Source organism: Lynx canadensis, chromosome A2, assembly GCF_007474595.2.
Source record: "Lynx canadensis isolate LIC74 chromosome A2, mLynCan4.pri.v2, whole genome shotgun sequence".
NCBI classification, from domain to species: domain Eukaryota; kingdom Metazoa; phylum Chordata; class Mammalia; order Carnivora; family Felidae; genus Lynx; species Lynx canadensis.
Window position 1 is genome coordinate 34,817,797 of NC_044304.2, and position 13,339 is coordinate 34,831,135.

The 13,339-nt window shown below is 46.3% G+C and overlaps 1 protein-coding gene across 2 annotated transcripts in view; it reads right to left on the minus strand.

Moving 5' to 3' along the window:
• Positions 1–12,119, minus strand: part of SUCLG2 (succinate-CoA ligase GDP-forming subunit beta) — a 273,195-nt gene extending 261,076 nt beyond the window's left edge. The window contains exon 1 of one of the 2 annotated variants that reach the window (XM_030307196.1): positions 11,976–12,119. In XM_030307196.1, coding sequence (XP_030163056.1) covers positions 11,976–12,059 — 84 coding nt within the window. In that variant the 5' untranslated portion in view covers positions 12,060–12,119. Of the gene's footprint in view, positions 1–4,518; positions 4,597–11,975 lie in introns of those variants that run through there. The other variant, XM_030307197.1, reaches the window with a different exon arrangement.
• Between the last annotated feature and the right edge of the window lie 1,220 nt (positions 12,120–13,339).

Below are 13,339 nucleotides of genomic sequence, written 5' to 3' on the forward strand. Positions count from 1 at the left end.
CCTTGACCTGTGGGATGTGACATCTCCAGCAAGCAGTGTCAGAATGGAGTTGAATTACAGGACACTCAAGTGGTGTCTGAGAACCACCTGGTGGTGTTGGAAAACCCATACATCTGAATCGATGTCAGAACCTACCCCATAGGCTCAGTCTCCCCAAGGACCAATCACAACAGTTCTGCCTCCATTTCAAAGGAGCCTCCTCAACACTTGGTCATTCAACCCTTCTTCATCGTTTTAAATTAGTGAGGATAATCGGTTTACAACTCCACTATCTCAAAATGTATCTCGTTTTTCTAACTGGCCAAATAGCACATTTATTTTTTCATGCCAATTATAAAAAAGCTATCAACTGAAAAATTCATTCTTCTTTTCCCTATATTGTTGGTTTTCAAGTTTAATGATATGTCACTTTAAAAAAGAGTTCTGAGTCTTAACAAAGAAACACTCACCATTAATAGTTTATTCCCTTAATCAAAAATAATTAATAACTTTCAGCATTCTTTATATTACTTATTAAAGGCCTATGTAAGCCCTAAGGCTGGAATAAGAGTACATATTAAATGTGGTTTTCCTCCCCTTCTTTTCAAAGGTAAGTTAACCCAAATAAGTCCTTCAAAGTCCAGGCAACTGTAACCACAGCATCTTGACAGCAACTAGGAGAGCAGGATAAGAAGATGGGGGGACATCAAGCAAACGATACCGTAGTTTCCTTATAAAAATGTGAAGACAGGTCCATCGATCGGGGGAAAACTAATATTTTCTGGTAAGGCTAAATATCTGATCTCCACTCCCAATCAGTGCTGAGGCAAGAAAGTCCTTTTCCCAAGAGATTTTCATTTTCTTCCTCTACTCCCGAGCACACACAAGGGACCACAAGCAGCCTCGTCCTCGCCCCTCATGTCATTCCATACCTTGACTCTTCTGAGTCTCTATCCTGTGGTTCCATTACCCACCTTTCTTACAAGCCAAGGCACTGAGCGGATTTAGAGGGAAGGTGGGGGAAAGATCAAAGAGGGTCTTTTATGAAAATAAAGCCTTTATGATTATAGTTAGTGATAAAAATACCAAAACCAATGACTAATATTTATTAACCATTTAGGGCGCAGTGCTAAGATGGTGTGCATGAGCTCAGTTAATGCTCAGTGCAACTCTGGGGGGTGACTACTCTACCTCTCCCCATTTTGCAGTCGAGAAAGCTCAGGCACGGCGTAATTTCATCAAACCTAACAAACAACAGCGTTTTCGTACCATCTTTATGTAACCATTGGGGAAAAAACCTCCCAATCAATCTATGGCACAAGCGTAAAACACACCTGGAATTCAGAGACATTGAAGTGTGGGGGGAAAGCGTGTGTCTTACAAATAAAATACATAAGTAAGTTTCACAAAACCATGCGTTTGAATGAAATGAACCCTGCCCCCTCAGTCCCAGCAGACTGCACCAGGGACTGGTGTGGGAACCAGCGGCCTCTGCACGTAGCTTGAAGGATGTGCCCAAGAAAGCAGCTCATTACTGAGTGGTGGCAAAAAGACCCAAACAAATCCTCTTTGGGAAGTGCGAAGTGGAGGTGGAACACTTCAACCCACAAGAGAAGCTGGGTTACTTCAACGCAGAACACTCTTCCAAGTAAAGCTGAGGAAGCGCCCTGGGCTCATAGAAGCCCACTGTCTACACGTGTCTTCGAAATACTCATTTGGGTATTTGGACAAAAGAGCTGACTGCTCATGACAACCCATCTTCCCACTTAATAATTCCTTCCTGAGAGGTATTTTTCATTGTAATCATAAGAAAACAGTCTAAAACAAGGCCCACTGCCATTATCTTCAACTCTGGTAAATGAGTCCAACACAGACAAAAAAGGTGAATCGTAAGGACATCTTCAGAAAGTTGGAAACGTGAAAAAGGAAACAAATCAATCATGAAAATGTGATCTTAGAGACAAGAAGTTCACAAAGGATGGAAAATATAATGATGTTCTTAATGGACCAGGCCACGCCACCCCCCAACACTGCATGCAGAGCTCTGCTACGTGGGGATACCATGGTGCTGTTCCTAAGACCCGCCCCCATCTTAGCCATGGGCTGCAGGGTGGGGGTAGATACCTTATGCCAAACAGTCCATCTATCAGCTGGCCAGTGACCCAAATGTGAATACAAAATGGTGAGCTAGACAAACAAGGTTTTCTCCTAAAAAGTATACTATTCTGGGAGATGGAAGCTAGATGATGTTTTGGGGATGGGAGGCTAAAGTGGGCATGGGACTGGACAGTCAAAGTCATGTGCAGGCAGAAGTTACAAAGAGATGTAACCATGAGTAAGTGACTGGTTACAGTACAGAAAGGGCACAGAAGAGCCAACACCAAGGAAGATTAGTGTTGAGTTCTAGTACATGTCCCTTTCAATAAACCTTTTATTTTTCTTGCGATAAGTCCAAGCAGGTCTCTTTCAACCAAAGAAGATTTAAGAAGCATCAGCACCACCCACACAAGACTGAGAGCACAGAAGGAAATAACAAAGCCAGAATGCACCATTTCAACAGGGCCCAGGATGTCATTAACACCAGAAAAGGCTTCAGGCTTGGGAAAGCATGTCACTGTGCTCAGGTTTAGACATCTGTGCTTGGGAAGGCTGGCAGATGTATGGGGCTTTCTATTTCTCTTCCTTTATTTGCACGTTCCTTTTCTGAGGCCCTAACAAAGTGTCCAGAGAACACCCAGCCATCGGGTCAAAGTACTTGGTTCTAGAAGTAAAGATAAGCAGGGACATTTTATAACCAGAGTGGCTGCTCCCACCCTCTTGGCTCAGGGATGGTACAGAGCCTTTTATCACCTTTTTGCTTTCAGCACAGGATAGGAGGGGGCAGCACCTTGTGATCAGAAGAAATCATGGCTCCTGACCAGTATATTGCCTTAATAACGCCAATCTTTCTCTCCTACCTCCATTACCAACATTTCATCCACTTCAGTTAGGGTTTTCCAGAAACAGTCTTGGTTTCTTACACCTGCTGCCCTGGTGTGGTAACAATTCACAGTGCTCACGGTCACTTTCAAAGTATCCCAACCTGGCAACAAATTATGCAGCCAACCTAATTTTGGTGCAAGCCCCCATCTTCTCCCATGTTATGTACAACTGGAGGAAGAAGAAAAAAGAAAACCTGTAGATCAATCACAAGTATGCAAACAAGTTTAGTTTTCAGGGGCTCCTGGGTGGCTCAGCCAGTTGAGCATCTGACTCTTGATTTTGGCTCAGGTCATGATCCCAGCGTCATGAGATGGGGGCCCATCTCGAGGTCCATGCTGAGCGTAGAGCCTGGTTGGGATTCTCTCTCCCTCTCTCTCTCTCCTTCTCAAATAAAAAAAGTTTAGTTTTCAGAGATGCTGAAATGTGAAATAGTCTTGTAATAAAATACGTAATTCTTACAGATCAAAAGAATTATCAGTGGGGCGCCTGGGTGGCGCAGTCGGTTAAGCGTCCGACTTCAGCCAGGTCACGATCTCGCGGTCCGTGAGTTCGAGCCCCGCGTCAGGCTCCGGGCTGACTCGGAGCCTGGAGCCTGTTTCCGATTCTGTGTCTCCCTCTCTCTCTCTGCCCCTCCCCCATTCATGCTCTGTCTCTCTCTGTCCCAAAAATAAATAAACGTTGGAAAAAAAAAAAAAAAAAAAAAGAATTATCAGTGTTTAAGGCAAGATTTAGACCCAGACAGTCTGACCCCAGTCCTGCCTTACGCACATTCTCCTGATACAATTACTAAGGGCACTGAATCAGTGCACAGTCCCCCAAAGGAGCCCCATGCTTGCAACATTCCCCCACACATCTCCATCCTATATGCAGAAAGGGTCCTCTAAAGCTTCAAACTTCCCCCTTTGCCTCACTATCTAAACTCTTCAATGATTCTCCACTGCCCTCAAGAATAAACCTTAACTCCAATACCAGACGCCAGGATCAGCAGAATGGTGCCCCTGCTTTGGTCTCCGGCCTCATCTCTGACTGCCCCACCACCCGCAACTCCACAAGGCAGCCCTCCTGAATTCCTCGGTGCCCACAAGTCACAACCTTGGTACCCGGACAGCCCAGAAATGGAAGCGGGCCAGGCACAGGGAGAAACGGGAAGTGGTAGGAAAAGAGACACCAGACCCACATGCCACCCCCCCCCACAGGTCCCAAATTTGCACACAACTACCCCTAATGTTTGGCCATGTCTCCAACATCAATTTATACATTATACCAAATCCCTCCAATCTTAAAACAAAAATAAACTTTACAGAGTTAAGCCTAAGAAATCTATGCCTTCGTGACTGGTGCTAAAGTGCTATCCTTTTGGAACCATTTTTGAAAGACGCAAAAGCTAGCCGTGTCAACTGCACACTGATCCAAGTCTGCAGTTAGAATGCCAGGAAGCTCTGTCCTCCAGGAGCACCCCCCGGAGCCCACCCTTCAAAAGCAATGCAATTTCACAACTTCAGAATCCCCAAAACACTACAGTCAGTGCTCCACACTTGGGCAGACAGCAAAAGGCACCTGGGACTGGCTGTGACTACAGTTCTTTAGGTGTGCCCGCCACCTCAGACCTTTGACGCACATGAGGTCCAGAAGCCATCACTACTAAGTAAACACGAAGATGTGCAAACATTTCTGGAATGAGCCACATCCAGGATGGTGCAACGGAGCTCACCACGTGACCTTCCCCACTGCTACCTTGGGCTTCTACAGACCTTCACTTCACGCCCTCTTCTTCACGCCCTCTTCACGCCCTGCAGAATAATGTAGAACTGGGGTACAGGAGGCAGGCCGTGGACTGTCTGAGCCTCAAGGGCTCCAGATGTAAATGGCAAATCATCATCTCGGTCCCACGTGGTTGGTGCAAAGATTCAAGGGAACAAAACATATGGAAAACACCAAGCTAGTGCCTAACCCTGAGATGGCAGCAAACAATACATGTGTATCAGATCTGAGAAGGGAAAATGCTTCTAGCTTAGTAAAGCATAAAAAAATGCAAGTAAAGTTAGCTTCAAATTTGCCATAAGAAAAATAACCGTTGTGAGCCAACCATATCATTATGTCAAACGTCCTCTCTGAAACCACATATGAGATTTATCCCTTTTCAGAGAACAATAAATTGAGGTTCAACCAAGTTCAACAGTTTGTAAAGCAAGAGCCTGGCAGACCCAGAATTTGAATATTGTTCGATTTGAATGCAGAACTCACACCCTCTTCTCTATTACCCTGTTTCCCAGAGCCTGAAGCCAGGGAAGGAGTCAGATAAGAGCCTGGAGAAGACAACCTGGTACACAGATCAGTACACCTGAGTCAGCACAAGCCACTCGGGGCAGAGAGACTGGGAAATGCAAGCAATCAGTGTAACCGGATGTTTCCGCCCAAATAGGATCCTTTAGCAACAGTTTAATGTTTTAACAGCCTAAGTGGCTTGTCAGCATGAGGCAGGTGACTTGCTCGCACTCTAATTGTAATTAAGCAAGTTGCTCTTAACCTCTCTGTGACTGTTCCCTTACACGTGTCATGAAGACAATACAACCTCCTTAGCAGTAATGTTGCAAGGGCTAAAGAAATGGTATGCAGAGATCACCTGCATAGGGTCTCTGCGCACATGCGAAATGAACAGTCTTATTATGAAAGTCCTTTCACAACTAGACTCGCTACAGCCCCTTCCTTCCTCGCTTGCCTCGATTGTCTGCATCGTTGCTCAACTTCCGTTACTTACCTGCCCTTCCCTCTTCTCTATGAACCACACTCAGTCACTGAGACCACAAAAGCTTACTGAATACCTTGCCAGGCGAGCTGGGGAAACTGGTGGTGCATAAGAAAATCTTCGGCCTCAATGAGCTTACAATCTTCTATTTGTTAGAGAGGAAAGGAGACAGACAATAAATAAATATACAAAGAAGAAACACAATAAATCACCACACTTTAAAACGTTAGCATAATAAAGCAAGTAAGGGGTAGAGAGACATCTCTGGGGAGAGGCAGAATCAGATAAAATATTCAGGGAAAGCCCTGTCTGAAGATTTAACATGGAGTCAGACAGCTAATGAAGGAAGAGAACAGGCCTGGGAGCAGAGGAAACAATGTTTCAGAAGGAGAGCACAGCAAGCCCCCCAGTGCAGGAACAAGCACAGCCGCTGAGAGGACCAAAAACACAGCCCAAATGCAGCATTCACGTGCTCTAGTACAATGCTTGGTTTGCCCGCCAATTTTGCCACCAAACTCTGAGCCCCCTGAGGGTAGGGGCCGTGTGTCTCCCATCTGCATTCACTCAGTCATGTAGCAACCTCGACATGCCCAGCATTCTCGTCAACATTGGGTTTACAGGGAAGAACTAAACTGACATAGTTGTCGCCTTCAGGGAGCTTATACCCAATACCACCAGGCACAGACCAAGTGTTCAGAAAACCAACTACACGAACAATACTTGCAGGGCGCCTGGGTGACTCGGTCCGTTAAGTGTCCGACTTTGGCTCAGGTCTCATGGTTCGTGAGTTCATGCCCCGAGTTGGGCTCTGCTCTAACAGTTCAGAGCCTGCCTGGGATTCTCTCTCTCTGCTACTCCCCGCACCCCCCCCCCCCCCGAAACCCATGTGCTCTCTCACTCTCTCTCAAATAAATAAACTTAAAAAAAAAAACTCACTAAATAAACTTTTTTTTGTTTAATGTTTACTTTTAAGAGAAAGAGAGACAGAGCCCAAGCTGGGGAGGGGCAGAGAGGGAGACACAGAATCTGAAACAGGCTCCAGGTTCTGAGCTGTCAGCCCAGAACCTGACACAGGGCTTGAACCCACGAACTGCAAGATCATGACCTGAGCCTAAGTTGGACGCTTAACTGACTGAGCCACCCAGGTACCGCAATAAATAAACTCTTTTAAAAAATGAACAATATTTGCTTGGTTTTTAGTTAGGATGGAATTCTATGCATGCTGAGTTCTAGGCTTTCTGCAGCCCGTCCCCCTTCCTCATTTGTCTAGAAGATCACCTTCAGTTACATACCTGCCTCTCCCTTCTCCATACAAAAGGGATGGCAAGAACTGACTCCTGCACTCTCCCCCACGTTCTCTCTCCCCTCTGCTTTTTTGCACACTGCCCACCCCACCTGCAGTGCCCTCCCCACTTCCCTCTTCACCAGACTAACTGGAGTATTATCTCCCAAAGTTTCATTAGGATATTGATTTTACAATTTGCTCAAACGTGGGCAAATCTCTCAAGTTCTTGAGGCAAAACATTTCCATGGAGTAACAGAAAGTGATAAATCAAGTGACAATCCCACACTGAGTAGTAAAGAGAACTGAAGGACAAATGATCTGAGGTTAAGCAGATAATTTCTCTTCCTTCCCAAAATATGAGGTATTATTTCAGCGACTTTCTGGGCATTGTGCCTGCAGAACAGGGCTGCGATACACAGGCAGCAACGTTCTCACAACCATGGGTCTGCGCACTCCATCCCTGGCCCATAAAAGATCAGTTTCATTTACAGTAAACAAAACCAATTTGGGACACTTAAAGGTCTTCCCCACACAGAAGGTCAACAGTTTAGCTTCTAAATTATCTGAGATAGATTTCTTCCTCTAACAGAAGAAATTGCAGCTGTAAAAAAAAAAAAAAAAAAAAAAAAAAAGTCAGATATTTATTCTTTTAGGCAAAAGGCACAAATATGTGAGTCACAACTTCCGGCCCAGCCTCCACAGGCTCATTTAGCTGATAAGGACTTACACGGGACCTTTAGTCCTTCACTTCTAAAAGCCACGCATCCCTCTTTCTCCTCCTACATCCTGAAGGAGCAGAAAAATAAGCTGGAGCCACCCATTTAGAAGAATACAACAGCAGGGGCATGGGTTTAAACAGTTTCCTTCAAAACCATGTGTTCCTCTAGGAGTTCCTGGACAGAAGCTCCGGGCTTTGCAGAGAACCACACAACTCCACAGCTGGGGACCTGACAGGCAGTGTTTCCCACAAGGTCTACCCTTCACCACACAGCAGCTCCGCAAACCCCACCCTGCCATTATGAGAGGGAACGTGTGCAGAAGGGCAACAATACCACGTTTGGAATGATCATTAACCACTGAAACTGTGCCCTCAACCAAAATTCCCATGTGACATGACCTACAGAGTGGGCTCATCTCTGTGCCCACCGCAGCCGTGTCATGCTGCATGACATTGCCATGTAGTTAGTACAGCATCCTGTTCTCCTGGAGGACTATTTGGACACAGCAACATAGCCCTTACATGTGAAAAATCCCCTAACAATGATGAGATCTTTACTAGAGTACTGAGTTCACAGAACATTCCCCCTAAAAGTTTCCAAAGCCAGCCTATGTCTGCAGTAGGAATTATACAGTACAGTAATTACATGCCTAGTCTTTAGCAGCCAGGACTGGGTTTCAGACCCAGCTATTTTTTTACTAGCTAAATAACTTTGAGAAAGTCACTTATCCACTCTAGACTCTTAAAAGCTCCTTATCAGATGCTGCAAATCCCCACATGATCTGGCCCCTGCCTACCTCAAGCTACTACTGGTACTACCACTTTCCCCTCTTTAACTATTTGGACATGTTGAGCTCACTCCCACCTCAGGGCCTTTGCACTTGCTGTCTTCTATGCCTAATACACTCTTCCCCAAAGTTTCACCTGGCTGGCCACTTTTGGTTACTCAGGTCTCAGCTCAAATGTCAAAAAGTCACCTCCAGGATCTCATAAACCTAATATTGAACGTGCGACTACATATTGTACAATTCCATTTACATAAGTACAGAAAGGAATAAGACCATGGTTTGGTGGTGTAAGGGTAGGGACTTGGTGACCCTTTCCAGGGTGGAGGCAGCAACAGGTAGAAACACCAGGGGACCCTCGGGGTTGCCACTAAATGATTAGTTTTTTTATCTGAATCTGGTGACCTGGGCATGTTCCGTTTGTGAGAACCCTTCAAGTTGTTCATTTATAATATGTACATTTTCAGTACATGTGTTACATTGCAACAAAAAAATCAAGCCAAAACAAAACAAAACAAAAACCCCACCTTATCAAATTGGTTTACCTTGACCACCTAATCTACGTACACCTTCTTGGCTAAGCTATTCATTCTCCATCCCAGGATTCTATTTTACCTTTGTGTAGCATTTGTCCCTGGCTGAAATCATCATCATTATTTATGTATGTATGTACAGTCTAGCCCTTCCCCACCCCCATTAAAATCAAGTATGATGTGGCCACGTGCTCTGCCGGCTTTGTTCTCTACCCCCAAATATCAGCACCTATAACAGTCCTGTCCTAGGTATAGACTGAATAAAAAATGTATGTAAAATAAGAAATGGCTAAAGCAGGCTTTCTAAGACTATAACATCAATCATAAGTCAAATACTGAAGCCAAGAGCAGAGGAAATAAGAAATTTCAATGACATTAAACCTCGGGAATATGTGTCAAATGTTAAATTTAACTACAGGGTGGGAGAGGGGAGGGAGCTAAAGTGTCATTCTAGGGACATCTTTTTGAGTGGTTACAGTTATTTCTCAAAGCAGAAACTGGGCCTTTTATCTCTGCATACTCAACAGCTCTGCACGAGGCCCTAGTAAAAACTAGGTGTGAGGCAAGAGTGTCAACAAATTTCTGAAAATACTTAGGAGTTTTAAGGTTCGTGGGAAAAGGGGGTCATGTTCAACTGTAATGTTTGCCATGGCCAAGGGAGTAGGTACGCACAACACCAAAGGAGACTCAGTTGGAAGAGATACTAAGAAGTACCCAAGAATTTGAAAAGTACCTTAAAAGTCATGAGCAATACTCTCCTAATACTGTCAATTCTAAGAGATTTATAAAAAAAAAAAATTTAGGGGCGCCTGGGTGACTCAGTCGCTTGAGCATCCGGCTTTGGCTCAGGTCGTGATCTCGCAGTTCGTGAGTTCGAGCCCCACATCAGGCTCTGTGCGGACAGCTCAGAGCCTGGAGCCTGCCTCAGATTCTGTGTCTCCTCTCTCTCTGCCCCTTCCCCGCTCACGCTCTGCCTCTGTCTCTCAAAAATGAATAAAGTTTAAAAAAAAATTTTTTTTTAATTTAAATGTCAGTAGTTCTAGGACTTGGATGTTATATAGTGGCTACTTGATAAGCAGACTAACCTCAATGCTGACATGACGCATTTTCATGAAGTCTACGCTCACCAAGCAACAGCCCGGTGTAACAGAAACTTAAAAGTAAACTATTCTGGAATGGGGCTCTGTCACAAACTCTCTTTATAACTTTGAACAAGTCATTGCATTTCTTTAGGCCTCAATTTTCCACCTGTGAAATAAGCTGGTTGCACTAGATACTGGCTAATGTCCATTTCTGGTTCTTGGGCACTAAGTACTAACCCGAACTTCTAAAAAATTCTCATCTTTGAAACCTTGTGCTTACAGGGTAACACATCATCCAAGAGTGATGTAAATCAAAGCTGCTGGATGGAGCGAGGTAACAGAACCTTTTGCCCAGTCTTGCCAAACCAAGGCTATCTGTCCCCAGATTCTCTGGAGTGTTGCGTTCAGATCTCACTTCTTGGTTAGGCAGGAAGCCCTATCACACCTCGGCTAAACACTTGGGCTCCTTGTACAATTAAAGCTTTGCTTGAGTTTTCACTGCCCAGGGCCCTATGTGTCTCATCAATTCAAGTCTGCACTCATAGTTAGCACTACAGTTGTTTTTTGTAACACTTAAATAATGAATAGGACTTGATCACCTGGAGGTATTCTCCTCACTGCATTACAATAGTTATTAGTGATTTTAATTAGACAAAACTGCCATTCCTTTCCACTATCCCACCATACTGTCAAGTGCCTATTAAGGATATTACAGTAATAAGTATTAGCACCTTTTAAATTTACGTTAACAAAAACAGAGAAATGAGAAGTCAGGAAATGAGAGGGGAAAAAAGAAAAAAAAAAACAAAACCTTGCATATAATTAGCCAACGCTTAGAGTAACTCAAAGAATCATTGGTAGCTATCTTATAATTTTCCTAAAAACTATGTTATGCATATCCTGGTTAAAATTGCATGTGATAATTTGACTCTCATAAATTAAAAATGAGGAAAATGAACAAGGACGTTGCTCAGCTGGGGCTGAGCCCCACGCTGCCCTTTCTTTAAAGGGGGGGAAGAACTTAATCTGTGGACAATCAGAGGTTGAGCAGTTGAGTGATTTCTCCAAGAGTCATCACCAACTTTTAACCCCCCAAAAGGCTTCTGAATACTTCGGTTCGTGCCATTCTGCAGAAACTACAATCTACAGGACGCCAAGTTTGAACAGCTACTCGGCATCCACCCGCGGCCCCTTAGCTTTCTATTCTCTATAAACGAGGAGAAAGTGGACAGGGGGAATGCTCTGACGTGTGTTTGTGACGAGGCTCATTCCTCGTTGCAGGGAAGGGAGAGCGTTTCCCACTTTCCTCCTCGACCCCCGCATTTTGCCAACTCAGGCGCCCCTGAAATCTGCAAAAACAGTCCCCCCGGAGAAAGTTCCTCAGGGAGGTGAATCATTAATACCAGCCAGGCTGGGATGGGTTTCTGGGCATGTTCTTCACGTGGCCTAACACACGCGCTCAGAGGTCGAGACGTTTCTAAAGGAGAGCTGGCAACGTGGATGGTAAAACCTCAGGTCTCCTAAACCCGGCCCGAGAACTTCTCGACTTGCCAGGCGGAGCCAGGTGCGGTGCCGGCGCCCTCCGCGTGGGCCCAGGGAACCGACGCCAGCGACTGCTGAGTGCTGGGTGTCGCCCTCCTCGGCCCCGGGCCCACACCCGAGCAAGGGCTGGGGGCGGAGGGGGGTCTCCCACGCGCCCGGGAGCAGCTCCGCGCGTCGCCTCCGGGGGTGCAGCGCCCGCGCCGCCGGGCACCCGCTGCCGGGAGGAACAGGCGGCGGCGAGGACGAGGAGGGCCGGGAGGACCCGGGCAGGCGGCCGCCCCGCCAGCGCCCTCCGCGCGGCTCCAGCCACCGGGCGCGCTCACCTGGGACCTGGCCGCCAGCAGCGGGGGCCGGAGCGCCAGGTCTCGCAGAAGTTTCCGGGCCTGCGCTGCCACGGGGGACGCCATCTTAAACAGGAAACTCGGCGCGGGGGAGCCGACTGCGCGCGGGCGGCCGAGGTCGGAGGAGGAGGAGGGAGGAGGAGGAGAGGGGCGGGCCCGGCCGGCCCCCCGGCCACCCCCGCGCCCCGGCGCGCGGCCCCTCTGCGCGCGGCCCCGCCCCGGCGCCCCACGCCCCACACTCGGCGGGGCCAGCACCGCCCCCGGTCCCCGACCCCGCCCCGTCTTCGCCTTTAGCCTGCGGGGGTCTTGTGGCCTTGTCACCGCGCCACCCACTGTGGGCATCAGCAGATCCCCAGCCCTGCGGTCGTGGGGTTTAAACTCTACCGAGGACCAAAGGGCAAGCGAACAGTAGTCACTGCCGCGAGCGGTGGAACTGGAACCGGGGGCCTTCGGAGCTCAGATCTCCCAGAGGAGCCTGGGCACGCGGTGTCTGAGCTGGGACTTGAAGGAATAAAGGGGAGGCGAGGGTTCTGGCGAAGGCGGTGAAAGCCTTCTAGAACTCAGTTAAGACGTTTTTTATCCTTAACGGAAGATCAATGCAAAACCATTGAAGGGTTTTGAGCCTGGTAATCAGCATAATAAGAGCAGACATTTATTTGGAGTCTCCTGACACTAAGCACTGTGCAGGTAATAAAAATGCTGTAGCAAATATACTTGATGTGTGACAAGCGCTTTACAAATAGGAACTCTTAGTCTCCATAGCAACCTTTCCGGTAGGTACCAGACTAAAATCCCCATTTTGCAGAAGAGGAAAACGAGGCACAGAGAGGTCACCGCTCTGATAGGAATGGAAATGGTGTTCAAACCCATGCTTTCTCTCCGTGCCCCATTAAGAGCTGTTATAGATTCTTTTTTAACCTTAGTTACTCTTGAGCCTATGATCATGAGAAAACTTGCAGTGTAACAGAACTAGGCAACTATTGCTGCTAGTTTCCTTCCTTCCCTCCCTCCGTTTATTTTTTTCTTAATATATATTTTGACAAATCAAATATACAGACAAGTTACAAGAATATGACCCCCAAATGCCCAGGTATCCTTAACCCGGATTCCCCACCTATATTTTGCCCTATTTCACATTCTTGATAGGTAGTATATATAAATGGATTTGTAGACCATTACTTGTCACAAGTTTACCTGCTAGATTTAGCATCTATTGATGATTATTGCTTGCATCAGTTATGACTACGATGATTGCAAAATAGTTATTATGTAATTCCATTCTTTTCTACATTTTTGTTTACATTCTACCCTGAAGTGAGCTTTACTTTTGCCCACATTTCTTTATT